The sequence below is a fragment of the Aptenodytes patagonicus genome, chromosome 1, assembly GCF_965638725.1.
Source record: "Aptenodytes patagonicus chromosome 1, bAptPat1.pri.cur, whole genome shotgun sequence".
Classification (NCBI taxonomy): Eukaryota; Metazoa; Chordata; class Aves; order Sphenisciformes; family Spheniscidae; genus Aptenodytes; species Aptenodytes patagonicus.
The window spans coordinates 93,624,006-93,651,310 of NC_134949.1; the positions used below are offsets into that span (position 1 = coordinate 93,624,006).

Consider the following 27,305-nt stretch of genomic DNA (forward strand, 5'->3'; position numbering starts at 1 on the left):
GAAGAAACCCAAGACAGCTGAAAACCAGAAGGCGTCTGAGGAGAATGAGATTACTCAGACGGGTGCATGCAGCGCCAAGCCGGGCCTTCCCTGCCTGAACCTTGAAGCTGTTCCGTCTCTGAGCCCGGCCCTCATCCACTCACCACATTCACCAACAAACCTGCACGCACACACAGGGTCATCTGATTGTGAGTACACCAACACGCTGCTGGGTTGCGCCGCGGTTCTTGAAAACACGCTCCTTACTGTGGACCAGGTTTTCCAGTTGGATGCTCTTTCCATAATGGCATGAGCAGGACTTCCTCAGGGCTTACCTTTTCCCTTCTTTGGGAATTACCACTGAAACAGAGTGTTTTGTGTTAAGGTCGTGATAATGCCATCAGTCAGAGGAAGCTGAGAGCATGTTGTTGGGTCAGGTTGCTGCTTCTTACAAATTAAAAAGGGAAGACCCCTCAAGCATGTCTCTTTCCAACCAGAGCTGTAGTTATTCCTCTCCAGGTAGTCACACGCTTCTCGTTACCCAAGCATATCTACTGACTGGGGATTTTCAGCCTGTGCTGTATTGCAATGGGAGGAAACAAGTGTCTGGCTCTCACACCCAGGATTGTAAAGGATTTCCACAAAGAAAGGGGGCAGTGTTTTGTGGAGAGGATCAGTCTGTGACAGTCTGGAAAATCTTTGTAGACCTGTGTGGTTGTACCAGTTTAAGGCCCTTGTTTTGAGTGCATTCACTTTCAGATTACTCAGCATGGGTTAATTGGCCTTTTAAAAACGTTCTTTTCCATTTTGCCAAAAAATACAAAAATAAGGGAGGGAATGATTAAAACTGGATTTTGGAAAGTCAGAACTTACCCTGTCAGCTCTTCAAAACATTGTCATTTCACAGTGGTCCCTGCCTGGAAGTCTCTTGGGCAAGAATGTGCAGGGTGATGTGAACCTCATCATTCACTAGGTTTAGAATATGTAGTTTACCTCTTTTGAGGTGGTTTTAGGATATTGTAAAATTTGCAAGGGGGAAAAAAGGAGAAAGAAAGATGATGACACCAGGTTTCAAGAGCTCAGAAGCCAACCAGACTTTGCAAAGGCCTATAAAAAAAATCAGGATATGACAATAAAAAATCAGATTAAAAAGTATGTATATCCTTTTCTTTTTTTAATTTAAAAATCCTGCCTCAGGGCCAAGCTTGGAAGCAGCCAGGTTATAGGGATCATCACTATCAAAATCACTTTAGCTGCAATTCATTCCTGTTGGCTTCTGACTTTATTCATTATGAGCTTCTTCTAGAGATCTTGATTTTAATAGAGCTGGTAAACATTGGGGAGACTTTCCTAAATCTCACCTGGTGATCTGGGGAGAAGAAAGAGATGTGAAACAATTGAGCAGCAGGCAGCATGCAATTTAGTATATACAAGAATTCTCTTCAAATTGGAGATGTCAGGCTCTTTGTTAAAACTGGGGTACAGTTTTGTCTTGTAATGTTTTCTGAAAACAAAAAGCTTGTGAAAAGATGCAAAAAATGAGCAGAACAACAAGAAATAATAATCCTTATTTTCAAACAAAGAATCTCTTTATCCCATTCACAAAGATGAAAGAGTTCATTAGTAAATGGGATTTGAAACCTCACACTGATGTTTTTTGACAGTACAAATGGAAACCCATGAAAGCAACCTTAGGACAGAGGCCAGCAGGGATTGTAGGGAACTTGGAGAATGAACTCCTGCTTTTGCTTTCTGAGGTGGCCAAGTTCAGGGGTGAGGAATATTGGCAGAGGGCAGTAGGGGGAGGTGGAGCCGGCAGCTCTTCATGCTCTACCTGTTCTGTGGACAGTCTTTTAGACCCCAAAGTTTTAATGTCCCCAAATCACCTTCCATTCCTACTAAATTCACAATACCTATATGAATAAACTTCAAACCCAGGTTAGGTGCTCCTTTCACACTGAAATTGTTTTTTTCAGAAAAGAAGTTTAATAATAATTTCAGCATTAATATTGTCCTATCTCAGGAATTGTTGAAATTTAGTTCCCAAAATACAGTTAGAGTTCTGCAAAAATTCAAGAAATGGTAAGATGTCTTGTGGTGTTGATCTCTGTTAGTTGATTCCATGTGCTTTGAAACGAATGGAAAAACTCCCATTATTTATGATGGGTTATAACCTTTATCAGGCTGTATTTGTTCAAGGCAGTATGCATATAATTAGTGTTTGGCATGCCGTTGCAAAATAGCAATGCCAGTCTCTCACATGAACTAAAAATGAGGCATGATGAATATTTACTGCATGTTTACTATAGCTATCTCCCGTGTTATGTGGTGGGTTTTTTTTAATATTGCCTCAATCCTTAGTGCTGGACTACTTTCATTGACCCAAGAGATTAATACCTGTGGCTCCTGACATTTAAAAATAGCCTTCCCTGTCATTACAAACTCCTTCTCCTTACCTCTTGCCTCCCCTGCCTTTTGGACTGATTCTTTCCCCTCACCCTAGAATCCCTCCCTTTGTCCTTCTCTTCCCCTCCTCTCAGAGCTACATTGCCACATCTTTTTTCCTCTGAACTTTTGGACTTGTGGTGATGCTTTACTTCTTTGGGCCAGCACAACTTCCTGTCCTTCTCTCTAGCTTCTAGACACTACAACATTGCTTCTCCTCCCTTGCCCAGACCAGCATACTGCCTCTACCCCCACAACTGGGCAGATTATATTTCATTTTCAAAGGACATTCTTCATTCTGGTAGGGAGTTTTCTAGCGGATGGTAAATAATTTAAAAATACTTAAAAACTAGGATTAGACAGGAAGTTTGAGAGGAATTTTCATTAAAAATATCAGTAACACCCAGAAAGAGTCAGCATGGTAGGCTATATCAATTCTTGGAAAAATGCACTGGTGTACAGATGGTTCCATAAGCCCTCATTCATGTATCTGGAAAAAAGACTTGGATTTTATGGGCCACCTATTCAAATCAGTTTGAAATCTTCACTGACCATTTTGCATGCACAGTCACTAGTGCTTGGCGGAAAACAACACCACATATTTATTATGAGAAATATTCAGAAGCCAATCTACTTCAAAAAATCAGGGTGCTTTTGGAATAATTCAGATCAAAATACTTTTTCCAAGCATAGGAAATAAAAACTCTATGATAGCCATCTGCTCCTCAGCTGTAAAAGGCAGAGGTGAAGAAAGCCTAAGCAATAGTCTGAATGCCAGTCTTACTGAAACGAGTACTTAGCAAAAAAACCTGGGTAAAGTCATATGTGATGCGCAACTTAATTTAGGGCTTAATTCTGTAGTGTAATACATTCTGCATGCTGTTTCTGGTGCCACTTATTCCCAATGAAATTGAATTACTTCTGACCCTTGTAGGACTGGGTCCTAGATTTCTGGATTTGAACATTATGATATATTTCCAGTGCAGATGAATCCTTGAAGCAAAATCCAGAACCTAGGATGTATTGTGTCCAGTTCCCATCTCTTTCAGTCTTGGGAAATGCTAGCTCACACAATGCAATTGGAGAAACAAGTTAGAGGAAAAGGTGCTTTCTGAAGTAAGCATTTTCATGTAGGGCTTGGCAGATAAAAAGCACCACTTTGAATTAATTTGGAATTAAGTCATAGAGTGAGCTGATAGAGCTTCAAATGAGTTATACCTCTAGCTACTCAGCTGTCACAAACAGATGTAGCTGCTTACCCAGAAGAAAGGTGTTTGTGCAAAAAGCTACAAGGACAAGCATGGAGGCACAGGTTCTGGAAAGGTTACAAAGAAGCAAAGGAAAGCATATGAGATTGTTGCTATTTGCAGTTTTCCACATACTTTCTTGCTTATGGATAGAGAATGCATGAAGTTGGTAGGGTCCTAGTTTGAAGGCTGAACTGCCTCAGGTAAAGCTTCTAAAGATTTCGCTGAGAGGGAAGGAAGTCATCAGGACTTGGCTGTATTTAAACTGATGTGGTCTGTATAGGCCACTTACTTCAGGAGCCCCTCAGAAAGCATCTATAACTATGTATGTTTTGCAAGTGCCAAGAGATAAGTTCATTTTGGCAGAAACTTTCACGAGTTCTCAGAGATACAATCAGACAAAAACTTCATTCAAGCTCTGATGTATGCATCTTAACAGATGTGTCCAAACTCAAAGGAATCCCACGGGAACAGTGCAACTGAATCTCTTTGTCTCTATTGATAGTTAAAAGAGTTATTCTTAGACATTGGATGGTCCATCTGTGAAGGAATTTGTTCCAGACAAGGGAAAAGCAACATCTTTGCAAAGAGTTTCCATGGGACTGAGAGGCAGGTTGGACAATCATTGGAAAAACTGCTGAAGCAATTTTTATGAATTTAGAGAACACAGAATTCTTGCAGAGACCTGAGATTCTGGTAGGGAATGAAAGTTGAGAAGGAAAGTGAGGCATGGATAATTTTTGAAAAAATCCATGAAACAATCATTGGCAAGATGTTGAGATGGGGGAGGACTTTCTAAAGTTATGTTTTAGCAAGGGACTGGGGAGTTTTTATGCATTATATAGAAGGCACTTTATAAACACTGTCGGTGATGGACCACATCTGAACCCTTTGTCCATACATGCTCAAGTGACGTGGCTGACTTGGTCCAATTCCAGCATTTTTTAGCTTTCATGGGATGGGAACTTTGAGGCAGTCTGTTTTCTTTTTCTCCTTCTAAGTTCTGATTTTTGTAGCTTGATAGCCTTCCAGCATAATGGGGAAAGGCAGAGAGGAAACCTCACAAGGTTCCTGAACTCCACAGAGCATTGAGAGTGGATGTGGAAACTCTGGGGTTTCACTTTCTTGAGCAGCTAGAGGCACCCACCATTCCCTTCCCATGAATCAAGAAGTTTGATTTGCCTGGGGCTAATATAGAGGCCAGATGGATCTGAAGATGGTTTGGCCTCATCTTTATGTTTTAGGTTTCCTGTGTTTCTCTTTGAGGTTCTGTGGCAGGAAGAGAACGGTTACATGCCCTTATGGTCTTCCCTCTGCCTCTGAAAATTTGTGGCTATGATTCCCTAGGAAGTGCTCTGGAGCTTTCAAATGATCTCCACTCTCAGAGGGGAGGAGGGGGGGCCCTCATTCTACCAGCTTCCTTGTTTTCAGAGGCAGGCAGTATGTCAATAGTAATTTCATTTCTATTTTTGATAATCTATGTATGGTATGTGTTAGCTAATGCTGAGTATTTTTAGGTTGTTTTTGGTGACCTAAGAAATGATGTATGTTTAGATATCTATTTTAGATGATATAATAATAATGGTACAGGCCTTCTCTGTAGCAAGCTAAACTGAAAGCAAGGACAGCCATAGTTGTCAAATACTGATGTTACGACACTTAACTATACTTCCGTCTTGCAGAACTTTTGAAGTTTTGTTTAGTAAATGCTTCTCTTTTTAACAGTTTTAAGTGGTTTCTATGTCCTGTAGGTTTATATTTCTGTTTGTAAGATTATCAAAGAAATATCAGCCAGGAATGACTTGTGCTTTCATAGAAGCAGACATATGTTGCTTGAATTGTGTAGAGACAGAAGTAAGTACAAGTACAGGTATGTAAAACCATAAGCTGAGCTCACCCTGCCTCTGTTGAAAAAGCCATCACAATACACCGAAGAATTGGCAGTGTAAAATGTTGTACTACTGATAGGAACTGGTCTCTATATTCCTAATCAGTACACTAAGTGAGTTTTGTCAGGTTGGTCTCTCGGGCTTTTCTTCTCATGAGAAATGACTAATAGCATATGGTACTTCAGTTATGAAGTCAGTGAGTATGTTTTCAGAAGCAACTGTGTGACTTTGGAGCCTAAGTTTCACTGATGCATAAATCACATTTCTAACACATAGATGCTTTTGAAAATTTGTCTAATTATCCTAAATGTTGATTCTCTTATTTGATGACCCTGTAATACTGGCTTGATGCTAGGTTGTCAATTCTTGTGGTATTCAGTGCTTTTCTTACTGCTCTCCATTTAGAGAACTCTCAGTGATAACATGCATAATTTCAGCTTTGGTTTAAAACAGCTGTGCAAGTTTCTAGCTTTCATGGTTTCAGGGGAGAACCTGAAGATATGTCCCCGGTGTATCTATTCTTTCTAAGTACCAGGGAAAAGGATAAAAAGTCTTGTTGTTGTTTACAGTTCTGTAGCTTCCATTCTTAAGATTTTGAGGTGACTGAGTTGATAATACTGTGATATTTCTGTTTTTAAGTCATGCTGCAGCCACTGAGACATAGTGTAACTGTCCAGTAAGATATCTGCAGTCTGTTTCTGAGTTTATCTGTTCTGTCTTCAGAGTCTGCCCCCCATAGATTTTTATTACCATTCTTTAAGTTGTGAGTCTTGTAGTAAATCCTTCCTTTATATATTGGATGAGTGTTTCAACTGCTTCACTCATGAAATGAGTGACTGATGAATACTATACAACTATCTATCACTGTTCAATGTATTAAGATGTTCTAGTACTCTTTTGTTGTTTGGGATTTTTTTTTTTTCGTTTTTGTATGTGTTTTGTTTGGTTTTTTTAATAACAGTCTCCAGAACAGTGCTTTCCTCTTCTCCCCCTTGAGCTAGCTTACCTTCTTCCATCATCCTCCATTCTGAAAATTAAAGCAATAATGTCAATTCCACTGTAGAATTTTGCAACTTCTTTGATTACCTTTACTGCTTTCATAGATCAGTAGTCTAGCTAACCCACTGAGTCTACTACTTGCCTACTTAATCTATCAATCCACATCATCTACAGCACTTCTTAGGTACCAGTCATTGCCCTGTAAGCTTTCTCTGTCTGATGTGTTTAAATAATGTTTTATTACAGTATTTGTCTTTATACCTTTAGTGTTTTTTTCTTTAAATTTCCTCTTCACCCTACCTAATCTTTGTTTTACATCTAGCCTGCTACAGTTTATGCTCAGTTCTATTAGTGTCACTTAGGCATGATTTCCATGTTTGGAAGGATACATTTTCAGCTTTAATGAACTCTTATACCTTGTTATTTAACCATTGTAGCGTTTTCTGCTTCCTTATTTTTTTGTTGTTGTCCTTGGATATGCGTATGTACTCTAATAAAGCATTATTAAGGCCACCTCCCTGCTGATCTTATGGATTTTAATTCCTTATCTTTTCCTTTCAGACTCTTTCTGACTAACTTCCTCTTCTTTTTTTCCTTTTAATAGCTGTTCCTCCTAAAGTTGCACATACCAAAACTGCCACTTTATATGATCTGCTTGAAGGATGTCAAACATAATCACGCCAATCATTGTTGTTTCATGTCTTAACCACGCATGCTACTGCTGTCATCTCCTCTGTCCTAGTCGGGTGAGAAGACTAAACCAAATGTACCATCTCCCTAATATGGTCTGCAGAGGGACACTTTATGTAGCAGAGTCAAACATAAAAGATTTTCCAGTGTTTGACAGGTGACTCTTACTTGAAGGAAACTAAAGCAGCTACATCCACATCTCCTTTTGTCCTACTGTGTGTTGTTAAAACCCTGCATAACTCAATGCTTACATCTCTCTTGGTTAGTCCTTTGCATGCTATAGGGAGACACCTTCCATGCTTTGAGAAACATTGACTGGTTTGTTGCAACTATGCAGCTCCAAAGTTACAGATGTAAAAATAGACTTGGTCACCTTCTGTTCCTTTCTCACCACTGTGATCTGTCTAGCATTGGAGCTTTTCACTCTTTTCATCTAAGCTTCCATAGTCACTTTCTCCTTTTTTCTTTTGTTTACCTGTGGTAGAGTAGCCATGTAATCTTTGTGCTGTGATCCCACTCAATAACTTTAGAACAAGGTAGGGCCAGAGCAGTATCCGAATGAGAGAAAACCAAAACAATTCTTGTATTGTTCTCGGCTGAACAAAGAGAGCTTTTTCATTCAAAACGTTTTTGAAGTGAAGCCTTAACGTGGTACTGGGAAAGAACATGAAACATAAAACCAAGGTACTGTTTAATACCACCTACTAATGTTTATAAAGTGTGCTAGGGGATGTTGTGGGGGAAAATCATTGTATTTCCACAAGAAATGTGGTGTTTGATCTACTCCATAGGTGAAAGTCAGTTGTAAGCCATCAGAGTGCCACTAAACTCCTTCATTTGCATCAGGGTATTTGCCTCACAGCCTGGTGCACAGCGGACCACAGCAATGTGTCTGGCTGGCACTGTGCGTTTGGGTTCCCGAGGATGCCAATTATTGTTTCTAGAGGGAATGCCATTGCGCCATCTTTTTATTTATGTTTTCTGTGACTGTTTTCATTGTCCATGGAGTCATTTACAAGGCTAAATTAACATGAGATCTAGTCTTATGTATCTACCACTCAGGAACTGGAATACAAAGAGAATTCAAGATCTCTAGTTAATCTGTCAGCACAAATAGCTCCTTGAGGAATTAACTGCGCCTATGAAAAAAGGATAAACAAATCCTAGAACCCCTACTCATCCCAGCTTTGTTGTGTTAAACACTGAAAGGATCTCTGCCCGGCTGGGATGCGCAATATATACTCTGTATCAATCTGTGACATGTGGTGAAATGCTGCTTCTTGAAAGCCCACAGGAGAGAAGTAGTATAAATTAAGAGTAATCTCACAACAGCTATTTTTGAGTTCTTAACCAGTGAAAATGTAAGTGTAGCAATATTGTGCATCTATTAAAAATCTTGAAAGGCTCTTTATAACTAGATGATAGGAGTGATAACGTGTAATTTATTGATGTTACACAGACAGAGAAAAAACCACAAAGTAGCAATTTTTGTGTGAAAAGGGGTATGATAGAGGAAATAAAAACAGAGCAAGGGACTTCTCCCCATAGCTTCAGGCCTGTGTGTGCAACCATGTCAACTTTAACAAAATACCTTGTGCTTTGATCCTATGCAGCGTTTCAAAACAGGGCATATTCCCGGTATTCAAAAGAAAAACTCCCAGATGCTCTCTCTAATGTCTTTGGCTGAGTAGAAGGTAGAATGTGCCTGAAGGCAGACCTGAGAAATAAGTCTCATGCACTGTATTAGTATCACCTGTTGGTGTCTGTATGCTTGTGTATACATGTAATTCCAGGGCCTTTTTCCTGGGGGCGGGGGGGAAGCATTGGAACTGACAATGTACATTTAATGCTACAGATCCATCTGATGATATCAAGCCACCCATGAATGCTGTGTTCTTGTTTATTGCCTTCATTTATTAGTTGAAAGCGTTCTGCCATACATTTCTCTTCCTATCAAAACTAAGTAGGTGATTTTGGAAATAAGTCGGCTCCCAGGGATTGCAGAGGTCTCACTGAGGACAGAAATTTTCCCTGTGGCCTTCAGCATCCTTGACATGAGCATGCGCTGTTTCCCACTGATATTTAAATCTGAATTATAAGCAGGCCTGAACACTCATCCCATAAACTCAAAATAAAGAAGCCACAGTCCAAAACAGTATGAATATCTGTCTCACGATATTTCTAAGTTGAAATATTCACCAAAGCACCCAGTTGTACTAGTTAACAATTAGCCTTTCACTAATAGATAAAAAAGATAAATGGAAAAAATAACCAAATAAAATCTAGCATTTTCATGTGATAGCTTTCCTCTACTCAGGGCTGAGACACAGCCACTGGAAGAGATAAAAGAATCCTTTTCCCAGCCCTGAGGACTGGCATTTACAGTTTTCCATCCATTCCTTGTTTCTCCCATCAACCAGTAGTTCTGTGACCAGAACAAAATCTCCTGCAGTGAAAGGCCTTTCTCTGGAAACATGGAGGGTATAAGCAGTGCACTTCCACGGGCAGCAGCTCTCCCACAAAAGTCAACCATTTCTGACTGCACCCTTTTCCTAACAGACTGCTACAAACACTCCCTGTAGAGGACTCTAGCTTGAATAGAAACCTTCTAAACAGGTAATTATCTTAAGAGGTTTTAATCTATATTTTCCTTTTAACCAAAGCCCACAGGCTTTCAGACTTACTGTGTTTAACCACACTCAAACTGATAAGCTTTTCCTCCTTGTCTTTCTGCCTGGGGGAAAAAACCTAACAATACAGGGCAAACGTGAAAGAGTTCATGGAATAGCAATTGTCTCTGTTGGAGATGTGTTTTAATATATTTGCACCTATTATCCTTCTAATTCATTCCTCCTCCAGACTCAGCTCCCACCTCCAACCCCAGCCCCTTCTCCTCCCTAAACAATGCTTCTGAGAGAGGATATAAGTTTATACAGTCCACCAGAGCGAGATGACCAGAAGCAATCCCTGTTCACTTTCCTTATGGGTATTCAGTCTGAAATACACTATTAGGATTTAAACAAAAGCCCATAAAGCAGGTGAAGATATTCTTAAAGACTACAGTAAGCTTTTAATCAGGACCATAGAATAGCAAAATAAATCACCTTGTTTGCCTACATTTGCCAAAAAGTTCATTCTTTTTTTCCCAAGAAGCATCCCCCTGTTCTTTGTTTGAGTGGGAAGTGTTCACACCGTAACTTCACCGGCATTGCTGGACTCTCTCTCCTCTTCCCTGTTCAGTGGCTCTCTTGCTGCAGGTCCACTAGTGCAGCATGCCCTCTGAGTATTGGCAGCTGGCACGAAGGAAAACTAGCAATGGATGCACCCAGATATTTAAAGAGCCAAACTGCCTTAAACTTGTAGCCAATTAAAACAGTTGGGCCATGCTGGGGCTTGGCAGGATCGTGCGTGAGCTCTCTGGGAACAAGCAAGCACGGATGAAACAGTTTTCATGTAGAACATGAAAATGTTCCCTGCTGAAGAAGGGTTGAGCACGGCCTCATTTCTCTTCCTAGGAAATGGTGCCATCATGTGGCCACGTTGTTTTCTCTGTTTCCAATTACAAGAGGGCAGTTGTACAGTTTTCCCCCTTTACATTTTAAAAAAGAGCATTAAAATGCTACTTGGTGATCCTATCTTTTGCTAACGTAAATAGGTTACAGCTGGCCGGGGCACAGGAATTAACACCCTTGTAATGATACGGCCAGCCTGTTGAAATCCCTGTTAATGCAGCTGTGATGACAGCTTCAGTGGTTCTTGTGTTAACGTAGTATATGTTGCTTGGAGGTGTTGTAGATACCTACAGGAGAAGAATCCCCCATCAATGTAGTCCACGCCTATGCTAGGGGGATATGATGGCATGGCTGTAGCAGCAGAGGGCCTGCAGACAAGGGCTGAGAGAGGAACTGAGAGAAACAGAGTATGTGTATATGTGTGCCAGTGTTTACAGTGGACATATATTGGACTGGACCCCAAGTATGTGCCTGGGAATAGAAATGGCTTTTGAGTATACTCTCTTTACTCTAAAGTATCTTTGGAGTTCCTAAAATAGCAAGAATACAAACTGGAGTGAAAGTGGGAAAAGTAAATACCTTGGCTAAAAATGGAGTATTTCTTTAACTTAAAAATAGCTGAATGTGCTGTTAACACTTTGAAGCCCCTAGGCACCAGATTGCTATAAATTGGAGCTAGTTTTTACCTGGTGTTTTACAGTTGTAAACAGGATGCTCACCAAAAAGAGGTATAAAGGAATCAAGGCACTGGAGTAGTGTGAGAGGAAAGCTTCATTTTTTTAAGTCCAGAGAACAAAATTTGAAGAGACCTATGGAGTTAATTCTTGATCTTTCTGTAGTGTTCTTTATCCAAGGAATGCAAAACAATTTGTTAAGATTAATTAAGGCTGGCAGTCCTTCTGCAGAATTGGGTGTGTGATGCTGTCCTTGTTCTACATGTGAAGCAAACTGAGGCACAGACATTGCCGCCTGCGGATTGTAGAGCAAACAGGATTAGTGCTGACGGACTCCTCCCGCAGTCTTTCAGGCAAAGCATAGGAAGGTGATTCAGTGCCTGCTCCCCAAGTGTGTCGGCTGAAATAGAGGCTTTTATGCTTGACATTGGGGTTTTATGCCCATTGGATATAGAAGATATATTTTATGTACAGAACACCTATGGTTTAGTCTTCAGTTTCATGTAAAATGGATATCTCATCATTAGGTAGATGCTAAAAAGGACACGGCAATTAACTGAATAAATTGTCCATAGGAAATTTGCTGAACATTCTCTACTCCGCAGAAAAAGGCTGTCTCCGGAACAAAGTTTAAGCAAACTCTTTCTTATTAGCCATCTACTCAATATGTTTGCTCCTTGGAGAATAAGGTTGTGTTTGTGTGTGCATGCATTTCTGTCTTTCAAATAAACGTAGTTATTAGGCTATGAAATTCAGAGAAGTTTAACAGCTTTCAGAACGCAGTGATTCTTTCTTCCATAGAGTATATTACTGACACATTAATAGATGTTGTGCTGGTAAAAATACAGTACTTCCTGTTAAATGTAGACTGCTACATATTTTGATTCTAACAACAATCTGGTAGGGTTAGGGCAATTCGTGTAGTGTCATCTGGTGTTTGTTTTGGATAGATATTATAGAAGGAGATACTGATTTTCAAGATGTTCAAGCAGATGATTGGGTGAAAACTCCAGCAAACCTTTAAAGCAACAGAAAGCAAGGGCTGCTCCTGGTCAGATCTCCTGCTGAGGATACAAATGTTCTTCTGTGTTCCTGAAACTCCATACAAGCTTTTCCTCTTGCAGGCCCCTGCTCAGAATGAGGCCAAATACTCAGGAGAATCAGTCTGAGCAGGATTGGCTAAAGCGGCTTCTCCAGCATCATTGAGATATACTGAGAAGTCAGCCACTACCAGGTTTTCAGGATTTGCATTCAAGTAACTTCTTGAGTGGAAAAAATGTTGCTCCACTAAATTTGGTCCCAGAGAGCTGGAACCTGATGCAGGACTAATTTTGTGTATGGAAACACTAGGTATGAATTTTTGCTGTTAATCCAGTTTTATTTTAGAGAAACTAACTTGAGAACAACAGAAAATAAAACTTCATCACTAGGGATAAATCAGGTCATTGGAGCTGAAGAAAGCACCCATGGTGCTAAGTTTGGAACAGGAGACACTAATGTATGGAAATGAGAAAACTTCCTATGGAAATTGTGGGGCTATAGTAGCTTTCATATTTTGTGATGGAAATGCTGTATTTCCACTGAATTGTCATGTTTATGCAAGAGTTGAGATTTTCATTCCAAATTAAGGATTCTTTACTAAGACATGCCTTTCTTAAGGAAAATCTGTAGTTTTGTTTTGATAACAGGGCTTTGTTTGCTTGGTTTTATTTATGCTGTAATGTCTTTAAAGAGTATTATATATGAAGTGTCTCAGGCAACTCTTTCATTCACCTCATTCAGCTAGACTACTTTATCCACTTTAGGGCACTGGATAGAAGATGGAAGAAGATAAGAATGAGGAGAGTACATATAACCAGTGAGGGTGATTGGGAGACCCGAGTTTGTATTTTCTAGAAAAGATAGGTCTAAAGAAGAAAAGTGAGGCACCTTCCAATATGTGAGAGAGTGCTATAAAGAGGAAAGTGGTCAGTAGTTCTCTGTGTCTGATGGAGGAAAGGATGAGTAATTGGTTTCAAAGTTAGATACTAGGAGAACTTTCTTGCTATAAAGATAGTAGACAGTCTGTCTGGGGAGGGAGTGGAAATCCCCCACGTTGTTTTTTGCAAACATGTTAGACAAATTTCTGAAGAGATAGTGTAGGTAAATTGTTCCCACCACAAGGAAAAGGACTAGACTAGATGACTGTCTGAAGAACCTAACACATCCTTTTGATACAGCCAGGAGGCCGTGGTCATCCAAGACTTGGTGTGGAGACCAAGGATTAGAGATTTCCAAAACTACGCATGGTAGAGGAAGAGAGTAAGAAATCATAGAATCATAGAATAGTTTGGGTTGGAAGGGACCTCTAAAGGTCATCTAGTCCAACCCCCCTGCCGTGGGCAGGGACATCTTCAACTAGATCAGCTTGCTCAGAGCCCCGTCCAACCTGACCTGGAATGTTTCCAGGGATGGGGCATCCACCACCTCTCTGGGCAACCTGGGCCAGTGTTTCACCACCCTCAGCGTAAAAAATTTCTTCCTTATATCTAGTCTAAATCTACCCCCCTTTAGTTTAAAGCCATTCCCCCTTGTCCTGTCGCAACAGGCCCTGCTAAAGAGTCTGCCGCCATCTTTTTTATAAACCCCCTTTAAGTACTGATAGGCTGCAATAAGGTCTCCCCAAGTAGTTGATAGTGCTTGTCTCCAGCAGCAGCAGGTTACTTAGGTTTGTGGCGCTCCCAGGAGCTAGTAGCTGGATTACAGATGCACAGAGAAACAGCTCCAGAAGCAGAAAGAAAGCCTGCCAATCCTAACTGCCACATCTTTGTCTTAGCCCAGGGTGTTCTCCCACCTAAGGAGGCACTTGTCATTTTGATGATAAGAATATAAAGATACTATATTCTATACGAGATATAACGCCTCCAACTTTCCTACTGTCTCTCAAAGTGTGTGTTCTCAGTGCGAGGCCTGAGAAGCTTGTCAGGAAGACAAACTAGGCAACGATATCAAGCTAGTTCTAGTTAATCTTGTCTAAGTAGCAGTGAGATGGGTTGCCGATTTTCTAAATGCTACTGCAGAAAATTGAGGCAAAAACTCAATTTATATCTGTTTTAGCAATCCTACCAATTCTCAAGGATGTAAGATGATTATTCTCTTTGCCCCATAAGTATGAAAGCAAGACAGAGCCTTTGGGGTTCACTCTGCTAGTTATTCCTGTGAAAGACCACACAGTAAGTTTCCAAAAAGAGCTTGGATTCCAGCATCCTAGGCAGTTTTGCTTCAGGTGAAGGCTATGCACTGAGCTACTGCTGAGTTACAGTAGCTGTGGTAGTTTCATCATCACTGTGTTTCTAGAAACGGTAGTCATTACTGTGCAATGAGCTTTGAGATACTGTGATTTTAAAGGACACTAGAGAAAATCAAATTCTGTGATATCTTTCAGTTATAAGCATTACAGCTTTAAGCACTGGGTTTGCAGAAAGGGACATCTAGTGGCTGTACAAAAAAACCCTTACTAAATACATTTTAAAATGTACAACGTAGCCATTTGTGTGTGGCTACAATCTTCAGTATTCCATACATCTTTGTAGCTCTACTACATCGTGTGTTTGCTGGGATCATTTTTTGTGGTTTTGGCAAACAAAAAAATCACCTTTGCAAGCCATACCTTTCTAGCTTTATGTAGGTCTATGTATGGTAGCTTTGGCAGATAGAAAACTGCCTTCAAGCCATGCTTGATGTACCTCATTGCTACACTTCCACATTTTCTATAGCATCTTCCAAGAGTCCACTGCCTGCTGTTTCCTTCTGCCATTGCCTTCCCCTTTGGTACTGTACTTGGAGAGGTTGTCATTGTTATTGTCATGGTAAAATCTACTTTCTTTTGAATGCCCATAGCATAAAAGTCAGCGGGAGGGGTGGATGAGATTCAGGGAAACACTAATCTAAGCACTCAGTCATGTATTACACAACAAAAGTTTTTTCCTTTCCCATCCACGTTGTGCTCCTTCTTACTAGTTGAGGATGAATTCCATGCATGTTTCTGTGAATAGCCTGACAGTTTAATCGGTACATTTGCATATGGGCAAACGGAGCTTTTTTCAAAGTTGCACAGTAATATGTTTCACCTTTATGCCATGCCAGCTTCAAATTGCATCCCAGGAGGATTGCAAATGTGTGTAATCTGTGCAGTTCTCTGGGCTTTTTTTCTTTTCTTTTTTTCTGCTTTTTTCTGCTTTTTTTTTTGAACTGGCAAACGCCTATTCATTGCCCATCTGGGTGAGAATGGCCTTTGCATTTTCACACCCATTCTTTCCTATATGGTTTGTGAATACCCCTCCAATCAGAACTTGCTTCACAGAAAGGAGACAAAACCATTTTACAGGAGTTTCTCAGAATAAGTCCATTGGGATCTCTACATCATGTTTACTGGACAAAAAAAAGGGGGGAGGGCACTTAACAAAGGCCACTTGAATTTCACAGAAAGGTTCCCACTGTCTCGAGTTTAAAAGAGTGGCAGGCCTGAGAAGAGCCTGAGACAGCAGTCTTTTTCCTGAGCCAGGCATTCTGTGCAGTGACGAGTAGGTGAGTGTGCGCGTGTGTAGCTGGGTCTTGTGAAGAGCTGACACACTTTCTGGCTTGTCCAAGGCTCTAGTAGTCTTTGTCAGAATGTGGCATTTACTTTAGAATCAAACCTGCCTTGGCAAGTCCACCTTTTATGGGGAGCATCGCCTTTGAACTTTAAGCTTAGAACAGCATACAGTAAGGGACAACCACAAAACTTGGATCTGGACACAGTTTCCTGCAGAGAGGGAGAGTAGCTGCATGGGACAGTGGGTTTTGCTACAGACCAATCTCTGGAATTTCTTAAAGCTGCTCTTTTATACTGCTGTGGTTTGTGTAGTAGCATCTCTGACACTACTGCAAATTATTTGGTTGCCTGTACTTTGGATAGGTATGGTTTTCAGTGTTGAACGTCAAGGAAGGTGGCCTAGAATAAACATCCTCAAAATCTGTATTAGTTTTTTTTTACCATTTGTTATGTGTCTCTTACACCAACCCCTCTTGTTTTATCCTTAAGGAGTGAATTTCAGTTGTTTCTCAGTTGAAGAAGTGGTAGATGTTCCAATTTCATTTGAAGAAGTAAAGAAATGAGGAGAGGATTTTTTTAAGGGAAAACTCTATTATACCAATAGCAACCAAAATGTACTCCATGCCTTTTATGAAGTAACTCAATTGACTTTCAGACCAGTTCCTACACCTCAAGGTGCATCCTAGATCATTTCCTATAGGAGAGCTATTCACATCACTCTCATAAATGCATACAAACCTCTTTTCTTTAGCCTTGATTAACCCCAGCTGGCTGTTTTCATCAAGTTAGCTAATGACCAAATACATTGTGGCTACACAACTCTTGCTTCCCACAGCCAGGACCTGAGAAAGGCTGCTGAAACTTACAGATTAACCTTGCCCTTCCTCCTTTCTGTACATGGTTTGTGGATAAGTGGCAGAATTCACTTTCCCAAGAAGTCATCCAGTCTCGTGGTGCATATCACACCTTTCTGGAAAGCAGTTGTCCTGAGGATGCATTTTTCAGAGTTCCACTCACAAAATTCATTTTACCCGCGAAGGTGCATAGGAACAAAGTAGACTTCTTTGCACCTGCTCAAGTCAAGAGACCTATCCCTAGCATCTCTGGTATGTGTGAAATATTCCACCTTGTGCATGTGCAAGGCAAGAGTTTTAGTTTATTGAGTTAGACTGCTGCATATTTCTTCTTACTATCAAATACCTCATTTGACAAAGCAGAACATAAACTAGAGGTCATTCCGTTTTCCAGAAGCACATCTTAATGACATGTTTTTGTGAAAAGGGAGCCCTAGGGTCAAACCAAGTAGTGATTGATACTTACTGATGGAAAGATGTCTAGCATACTGATAGGCAACCACTCAAAGGGAGATGCAGATAAATGGGTAGCCATGCAATCGCTTGCCATGGCCTACAGTAGGTCTTGAAAAGAGGTGTCATCTATTTATCATTAATTTTCCACCCTTCTGTTTCCCCACCAGTACAAAGCTTTTACCAAGTTCTCTTCCTTTCAGATCAAGGATTCTGACTTTTTATGTAAATACATTTTGAATCCTCGTGTGATCTGACATGTTGGGAAGGGAAACATCTGGAACTGCCCTGGAGGCCTCTGGAGAATGACTCTATCTGGAAGGAGGAGGGAATATATCTCTTCTGTACATTATTTTGTGTAATAATAGTTGCAGTGCCCTTGAAGGAAAGTTTCCCAGTTTCTAAGATGTTTTTCCAGGCCTATGATCAGTCTCATCTGAGGAGGAAACTCAGGTTTCCCGGCAGAGCTTATGAACAAGACAGATGTAATTCACAACCTCCATGATACTGTTAGTGGTTTCCTCCTTGTTTCTGCTATCCCCCCAGTGCTCTAATCTCACATGGAAATTAGTACCCTTCTGATACTGGCTGGTTTACATCTGTTAACATCAGACTTCTTCAGACAGCTTGGCTCCATCAAGATTTCCGGTTCCTGACCTTTGTGCTTCCCTTTTATCGTTCAGCTACTTCGGAGAATTAAAATAACCACCTGTGTCCAAGGTGGTTTCTCTTTGAACCACCAGAATAGAGGGTGCTTAAGATGTCAGGGGTGGATAAATGAGAACGAAAAGGCAGAGCAGGGAGGATGCCGCATTTTCCTGCAAATTGCAGTAAGTAGTGTTCTACTGCCCGTGTATGAGATGTAAAAGCATCCTTCGGGCTAGAGCAGAGGGACATTGTTGGGCTAAAAGGCATGTATATGAAACTGCTTTCAGTGCCATTTATTTGCTCTGTATAATTCTATTGAAACAGACAGTGACAATAAGCTAGTTGAATTTACTTATGCTTTTCTACCAAATTTCACTTTTGGATTCTCATGCATTAACAAGTAATTGTGGCAAGAGGGGTTGTGGCTTTGGTAGGAATATTCAAGACAAAATGCCTGTAATACTGGTGGTGATTTTGCATTACTTTTCTCTGCATACTTTTCTGGGAACCAAGGTGATGCATGTACTGCAAATGCTAAGAGAAATAAATTATTAATAATGTTTTATTTGTTTACCACTCAAAGGGCAGTTGGTTCTTCATAGTTAAAGGGTGAAACCGTAGTTTCTGCCCATCAAAATCTAAGTAGACGAAAAATGAGTAAAGAACAGGAAAGGAAACGAAAAAGCATTACAACCAAAGCAAGCAAGATGGAGATAGGGAAAAGTGATCAAGAGATTAAGAAGTTACTTTTTAGCTGCTTGTAGAAGTTAATTTTGAAGGATATGTTGGCTCTGTACCCGAATTGGTTAGGTGCTTTTCTAAACTGTTCTCTATTTAGATTATTCAGCCAAACTAAGACAAAGTCTTCCTTAGAGTAAATGTCTGTAATTTTCCAGTTTCTGTCAAGTAAATAACAGGAGGAGAACATTTGTTTTTATATGATGGCATTCTGGTGCCAGTCAGAACTTGGGATATGCTAAAAATGAAGGGGACAGCTCATGTTAACTTTTTGCTTTGGGTTCTTACAGAGGACTGTTTGTCACTATTGGGTAGCAAATGTTCTAAACCACAACCCCAGACGAAACTGTGCGTGGGATTTTAGGAACGTTTACAGCCTGAATCTTGAACCAGATTTGGATTTTACAAAGTGACTGCCAGTTTTTTTGTTACAAGTAACTGTACTGTAAAACACAGGATCCAAATTCCTTAAAATACCAATCTAGATAGAAATCACATTTTCATATAGACTCTTTGCGTTAACAACTTGGTGTAAAGGGTCATTAAAGTAAGTATCTGATCTTTTCTGGCATGGGTCCACATCCGAACAGCCTAAAATCCAGTTTTAATCCATGTGCTCAGTGTTTACAATTGGCTGGCTCTAGGCTTTTTAAAGCCAGATAAACTGATAGGAAGTCCAAGGCCCAGGAATGTGGTTGGAATTTAGGCCCAGCTGCACCTGTCTTTGTCTGCTTTTGTCCAAAAATTCAGGACTTGAGCTTCTGCAAATGAGTAGTGAAGTTTACTTCTAGCCTTACAGAGATGATGTCTTCTTATCGGTGCCTTTGTATGTGATTTTTACAGTATAATCTGTTTTGTTACCCAGTGGGCAGTCACCTTCACCAATGCCCTGACTGTGGCTCTGCAAAGGACAAGACTCAATCTGGGGTTTTTTTTGTCACCTGCTTTGCTACAGGTAACATCAGTTGCAAGGGGATGACAGAGCGCATTCATAGCATCAACCTTCACAACTTCAGCAATTCTGTGCTCGAGACTCTCAACGAGCAGCGCAACCGTGGCCACTTCTGTGACGTGACGGTCCGCATCCACGGGAGCATGCTACGTGCCCACCGTTGTGTGCTGGCGGCTGGCAGCCCCTTCTTCCAGGACAAGCTGCTGCTGGGCTACAGCGACATCGAGATCCCCTCAGTGGTGTCAGTCCAGTCTGTGCAAAAGCTCATTGACTTCATGTACAGCGGAGTGCTGCGGGTCTCACAGTCGGAGGCCCTCCAAATCCTCACAGCTGCCAGCATCCTGCAGATCAAGACTGTGATTGATGAGTGCACAAGGATTGTCTCACAAAATGTGGGAGAGGTCTACCCGGTGATTCAGGATTCTGGCCAGGAGACACCCAGGGGAACACCTGAATCAGGCACCTCGGGGCAGAGCACCGACACAGAGTCTGGCTACCTGCAGAGCCATTCGCAGCACAGTGTGGACAGGATCTATTCAGCCCTCTATGCCTGTTCCATGCAAAATGGCAGTGGGGAGCGCTCCTTTTACAGTGGAGCTGTGGTCAGCCACCATGAAACAGCCCTGGGGCTCCCCAGGGACCATCACATGGAAGACCCCAGCTGGATCACCCGGATCCACGAACGGTCGCAACAGATGGAGCGGTACCTCTCCACCACTCCAGAGACCACACACTGCCGCAAGCAACCACGTCCTGTCCGAATTCAAACCCTAATGGGCAACATCCATATTAAGCAGGAGATGGAGGATGACTATGACTACTATGGCCAACAGAGGGTGCAGATCCTTGAGCGCAATGAATCTGAGGAATGCACTGAGGACACTGACCAAGCAGAAGGCACTGAGAGTGAGCCCAAAGGGGAGAGTTTTGACTCAGGAGTCAGTTCCTCCATTGGCACTGAGCCCGATTCCATGGAGCAGCAGTTTATGGCTGGTCTGGGCCGGGATGGGCAGCAAGAATCTTCTCAAGCAGATCAAAATGACGTCCCTGCTGATGGCACTCAGCCGCAGCAGCAGCAGCAGCATGTAGATGCCAACTCTTCCTCGCCAGAGAGAAGCAATGACGTTGAAATGGACAGCAAAGTGCTCACAGTCAATAACAGCACCGAAAAGGGGGCTTTGCAGCCTTCTGTCAACACAACTGTTGCCCAACCATTGCCAACCACACAGATCTACTTACGCCAGACAGAAACCCTCACCAGCAATCTGAGGATGCCACTGACTCTGACCAGCAACACTCAGGTCATTGGCACAGCTGGCAACACCTACCTGCCTGCCCTTTTCACCACACAGTCTGCTGGCAGTGGCCCTAAGCCTTTTCTCTTCAGCCTGCCCCAGCCTTTAGCTGGCCAACAGACACAGTTTGTGACAGTGTCCCAGCCTGGCCTGTCAACCTTTACTGCCCAGCTGCCAGCCCCACAGCCCTTGGCCCCATCTGCAGGCCACAGCACAGCAGGTGGGCAAGGCGAAAAAAAGCCTTATGAGTGCACTCTCTGTAACAAGACTTTCACCGCCAAACAGAACTACGTCAAGCACATGTTTGTACACACAGGTAAGAGTACGTCCTTTTGGCTTATACACGAAGCCAGAGAAAGTCATTGACAAACATGGACTTAGATTCCGATTCCCAACCTGCCAGCTCCCAACACAAGCAGGAGGGAGAGGTTATCCAGGGAGCTGGCATCACTGAACACTTTCCAAGCTTACTGCATTGAAGATGAGCCCCTGCAGAAACATATAGGTCCCTTATAGGGGCCTAACTGTGCATGGTGCAGAAACAAGCTCATTTTATTGGAGTAAAATGTGTCCTGCACCCATCCAAGGAAACGGAAAGCATTTTTTGTCCCCTGCAAGCTGGCCAGGCAACATTAAGTAGGAGTGGCATGAGGAAAATTTAGTAAGTCATTAAAGAAAAACTGTATCTAGTAAGAAAGGGCATCCCCCTGTAAGTTTTACAGCTATCGGGGTTTAAGCTCAAGTGGTGATGACTGGCAGGAGTTTAGGGCAAGTTCATTCCTGTTGGAGTAGCAGCAGTAGGTCCAGGCCTGGGTGTTACACACATTGCCACGTATTTTCTAAATCTCACATATTCCTATAAGAAAGTAAATTTGGAGTTTTTTAAGGAAGTTTTTCTGTACTTCACTGAAGCTGATTGCTGTAATCCCCTGTCTCTTGGTAAGTCAGATGTTTCACTAGCTGTGAGTACAGAAACATAGGGCTCAATGAGAAAAATTTAAAATAATATATGTAGAACACAACATCAACACCCTTTTTGTTTAAAAATGCAGCTGCTTTAGTATATGGTCTTTTGAGACGATACAGGTAACCATATTTACTACTGAGCCAAAACTGCCTTTTCTAGCTTTGTCAAGTTACGAGACTTGAAAGCAAGGAGATATATGTATCTTACATGGAGAAGCTATCCTGGGTTCAGGACTAAATTTTGCTTGCTTTAGCCCTTGGTTCATTCCGACGTTGGAGAGAAATTCTAGTTTAGAGAAAGAGTAAATATTTCTCTCACCAAGCAGTGGTTTTGTTAACGTCAGATCTCAAAATAAATGCTGGGTTTGTGATACATGGAGTAGAACCTGGAGCAATTGCCCAGGGTATGGGAGGAATGTAAGTCGTGCCTCCCCATTGTATCTAATAGATTTCACTTCCATGTGTGTATGTAAACTTTTAACTTCTATTTACCAATAATTATCACTTAAATGAAAAATTCCTCTAGACATCTAAGGCAGTCATGTACATGTAGATATACAAAAAGGTCAACTTCTCAGGACTGGTGCAATATGTATGATTGCAAGGATCAAGAATCCTGAATCCCAAGATGACCCTTTGTGTTTGTTTATGTTCTTCATCTTTCTGTTGTGGATGAGTAGCTAAAATACTATGTAGATAGTGTTGTGTTATTCAGAAAAACATCCCCTTCAGAACACAGTCAAATGTATCTGCCTGCATCCTTGTTCTAAAAGCTAGAAAGGCTTTTTCACAAATAACTTCACTGAGATTAGGTGCTTTATTGCACCCACCCCCAACTATGCACTTCATTTGGTATTTGGAGTCAGATAAAGAACAATATTGGAAGACCTGACCTAAAATATTCCTAGCTACTACACATAAAGTCAACCAAGGAAATTGATAGGCATCTCCAATCTTGAATTAATATTTTATTTGTGTGGGTCTGAGAATGCCCAAAATAATGAACTGTGGTGGCAAGGAGAGATGTGGGTAGATAAATGATTTCAAAGTTCATTTAGGAACAAACTGGTTCCTGGAGTGTCTGGGAGAATAATTGCACCTTAACCAACAGAGGGCAGGGCTTCAGAAGACCCTTCTGAAAATAACCTTTATATGTACAGCCTCAGAGAAAGCATGTCTGCTACCTTGTCTAGTGCTGGACAGGATCATTATGAAAACTGAGAGGAGACAGCTGTTCCCACTGTCAGGGTGACTTTCCTCAGCCCTGTTAAAAGAAGCCAGGCAAAGTGGCTCTGGAAAAGATCCACGGGAAAAGGGAAAGATTTGGGAGATGCAAATGTTTGGATTAGTCTTGCTGTTTGGAGGGCTCACAAGAGAAGCCATGGAGGAGTCTAATCATAAACCAGAATTCAACAACCTGAAGGCCTCCCAATCTCTGTATGTTTTTATGCTTCCAAAAACTACACTCTGATATAGCTTTCCATGCAATGGAAACCTACCTCCCTTTCTTCTTTCATGTGGACACAAAGATACTAGAGGTGGATATTTTTCCGTGTTCCCTGCAGACTGGCTTTAATGTATCCCACAATGTTGTTCTCCAAGACATGAAATGTTGTGGAAATACAGTACTAGAATGCATGCAGTGTCCGTGCACCTTATAAGCCATCATTGCCTTCTCCTACATATCGCGCTGTGATTAATATTCGATAACTGTCCCACATTGCTGTCTAAAACCAGCCAAATATGAAATAAAGAACCAAAAGGAGGAACATGCACATTTAATTCACCGAGCAAAGTTTTCTCTGACTTCAAGATGAAGAATTGTGGGAATAAAGAACCTACAGTGCTCACTTAGGAAGCACATACATTTGCATACAAAAAAGAAAACCTAAAAAGTTTTGAGATTCTTAGGAGAGAAGAAATCCCAGGAAGGTTTTGAAGCTAAGATTAGAAAGCCAGAATCCAGTGTATCTTAGAAACATGTGCAGGCAAAAATTAGGGTGTTTTTATAGCATCGTCTTAACAGGGTCTAGAGCAGAGGAGACCGACTTATTATAAACTCTGGGATGTATATTGCCTAAGGCAAAAATGAGCATTGTAAATATAATCAGTCTCTTGTAAGTTAATCAGACATTATTATAACTGACACACTATCATTTTCCACATAATACATGTCAAGCATATTGGCCTGTCTACACTCAACACACTACTATGTTCAGCAAAGCCAGCAGGAAAGTGAGGACTTAATGTGTTTTGACCAAGTGTCTTTCACCAAGGAGGGACAAACTCATCACTGGTGCAAGGAAGAGCAGCATGTGGATTTCATTCACAGATGTCACCGTCATATGTGCAAACTGAAATAAAAAGAAACACAGGCTCAGGGGAGATAAAAAAGTAGGTCCTTCCCATCCAATCCATATTAGTTATCTCCTCTTAAAATTGAATATAAGAGGCGTATTGTAATCTCACTATACAAAGAGTAAATGATATATTACCACAGGCGTGAGATGGTCGCTGAAGATTGACTCTTCAGGATTTAAAACAGTGCCAGACAGATTGTAAAAAGGAGGAAGCAGGATGTCTGTGGAAAAAAAAAAAAGGATCTCTGCTAGAGGGGAAATTGCAGAATGACCAAAGGAAAATAATTTTTCAGTCAGTGAAACAGAGGACCATTTTGATTGTTACGGACTTATGGTATCATCTCTCTCCCTGACAGCTTTGGGGATGATGGATTACCACACCTGAAATATACCACAAGTGATTCAGAAAATAAATTAAAAAGCAGCTTTTGATGGGACATTCAGGGTGTTGGGTATTGTCTACATTATCAATACAGCAACTTACCATGAAAATGTTGCCTGATACCATAAAACATGAGGCCGTGGCATTGACTCTCAGAAGAACTCTGAGCATGAGGAGGAACTAAGAGTAGTCTGGACAAACCAATCGTATGTGCTCAGCTAAATATTTTTTTCAGTTCATCCTTGTAGTCACTGGTTTGTCTGGATATGATCAAAGTTCGCTTATACGGGTTGCCAGAATCAGTTTTACAACAGCCCTGGGCGCACAAGGCAATATGGTAGATGACATATGTATTTTATATCTCTGGTTCACCTGATAAGGTGTTTTATTTAATTGGCAGTCAAATAATTTAAATTTCATGTCTGTTACACTGGAAGTTTATCTCTTAGGTTGCCCTTTGCATGGTACTGACTGGCCTCGGCAATTCTGTGTACTGAGGTTCCCTTTTCAGTTACTCTTACCCATGCTTCAGCTATGAGATTTGACCAGAAAAAGGGGCAACAAATGTAAACCTCTTATAAAGCATTGGATTCCTTTGGCAATCTCTGGCATTTCTCTTCTGAGAAATTTAAAGCAATTTGACAAAAATGAGTGTGTTACAGGCCAGCTATCTAGTAATCACTAGCTTTGTCCATGCTTTTATTGCATACAGGTAGGGAGATGGAGGCAATGAAAGGTAAAGTAACTTGACTATGACCTGTCTAGAAATAAGCGCAAGGAGCAAGACAGGAGCACAGGCAGGAGAGGCTGTGCCGTCGAAGCTGGGGATAGACACCAGGACCTTTTAACTCTAGTCCTGTCTTTGTCAGTGCCCACTATGTGAACTTGAAGAAATCACCTGAGCTCCTTTTTACTGTATGTGGATTGGGAGTACCTACAGCCCCCTTTGTAAAGCGTTTTGAAACTTCTGGTTGCAAAAAATGTTGTGCATCAAAACACGCTTATTAACAGAATTACTCTTTCTTAGCCAGAGCACCTCTCCAAAGACCCCCGTGAGATTTACCATTAGTTTATTGCAGAGAGTCGTACCGAGCTGGTTTAATTTTATTATCTTTTTTTTGTCTGTTTTTCTTTCTTTCTCTCTCTCTGTCTCGTGGGTAATGGGCAGGTGAGAAACCCCACCAATGCAGCATCTGTTGGCGCTCCTTCTCTTTAAAGGATTACCTAATCAAACACATGGTGACGCACACTGGCGTGAGGGCGTACCAGTGCAGTATCTGCAACAAGCGCTTCACCCAGAAGAGCTCCCTTAATGTGCATATGCGCCTCCACCGCGGGGAGAAGTCCTACGAGTGCTACATCTGCAAGAAGAAGTTCTCCCACAAGACCCTGCTGGAGAGGCATGTGGCTCTGCACAGCGCCACCAACGGCACGCCTGGAGCCACCGGCACCGGCGCGAGGGCTGTCCCTGCCGGGGTGGTGGCCTGCACGGAGGGGACCACGTACGTCTGCTCTGTCTGTCCAGCTAAGTTTGACCAAATCGAGCATTTCAACGACCACATGAGGATGCATGTGTCAGACGGATAAGTAGAATCTCTCTCTCTCTCTTTGTTATGAACAAAAAAATAGAAACAACAAAAAAAGCTATGGCACTAGAATTTAAGAAATGATTTTTGTTTCATTTTTACCTTTATTTTCCTCCTTTTTTTGGGTTTGTTTCGTTTTGTTGTTTTTGTACTACATGAAGAACTGTTTTTTGCCTGCTGGTACATTACATTTCCGGAGGCTGGGTGAATAATAATTTTCCCAACCTCCTTCGGATGGTGGCCTTAAGGCCAGGTAGTGCTTCATGAGCTCCACTGGTTGGATCTCTAGCTACTGGCCTCTAAATACAACCCTTCTTTACTACAAAAAACAAACAAAAAAAAAACCCACAAAAAAAAATCAAAAAACAGACAGAAAAAATAAAAAACAAAAAAAAAATTTCTTTTTTCTCACTTGTGAAGAGCACTACAAAAAAAAAGAAAACAAAATATATTACAAATCTACAAGGCCTACTGTCGTTATAAGTACACCGCTCGCAGTGTTTCAATGGACATAATTCACAATGCTGACCGCTTTTGGACTTCACAGTATCCAGTTAGAACTGTGGAATATTTTACTTCTGGTTGAGCAGCAACCAGAGGAAACAAGGCCCTGCTGGTTTCCACCACGTGTCTGCTTTCTCACACACACACGCATCCGCAAACACACGAAAGGGCTGAGGGGAGTGCAAGGCAGTGTGGCTTGGATAATGTGGAGTCCCTGCAGGGTGAGGAAAAAGAATCAGAAGTTCCTCACCTGGATTCTGCTCCATCCCACGCTCTCTGGCGCACCCTCCCCGCTGCTTTTCCCATACCACCACCACCACCACCTTACAGCAGAAACCAAGAAGATTCAGACAACGAGCAACGGTGGCTTTTTTGTAATTTATTCAGTGTCTTCGCTGAGCCCAGGGCCTCAGCACAATCAAGAGGGACTTTCACAGAAGGCAAAGAGAAACACAGAGGAAAATCAAAGATATCAGAGGTTGCAACCTATGGATCTAGGTACAAGAGAAGGGTTAGTTCCCACAATCTTTGCAAAAAAAAAAAGAAAATTGCATCAGGA

At 41.5% G+C, this 27,305-nt stretch overlaps 2 protein-coding genes across 3 annotated transcripts in view; both read left to right on the forward strand.

Annotated features, from left to right (window-relative positions):
• Positions 1-85, forward strand: part of LOC143165500 (uncharacterized) — a 477,160-nt gene extending 477,075 nt beyond the window's left edge. For both annotated transcript variants that reach the window (XR_012996266.1, XR_012996264.1), the window contains one exon: positions 1-85. The gene's annotated coding sequence lies outside the window, so the exon portion shown is untranslated.
• ZBTB20 (zinc finger and BTB domain containing 20) lies at positions 5-27,305 on the forward strand. The gene is made up of 3 exons (XM_076348968.1): positions 5-188; positions 19,657-21,264; positions 25,825-27,305. The coding sequence occupies exons 2-3, from the start codon at positions 19,677-19,679 to the stop codon at positions 26,241-26,243; spliced, it is 2,007 nt and encodes a 668-aa protein (XP_076205083.1). The 5' UTR covers positions 5-188; positions 19,657-19,676; the 3' UTR covers positions 26,244-27,305.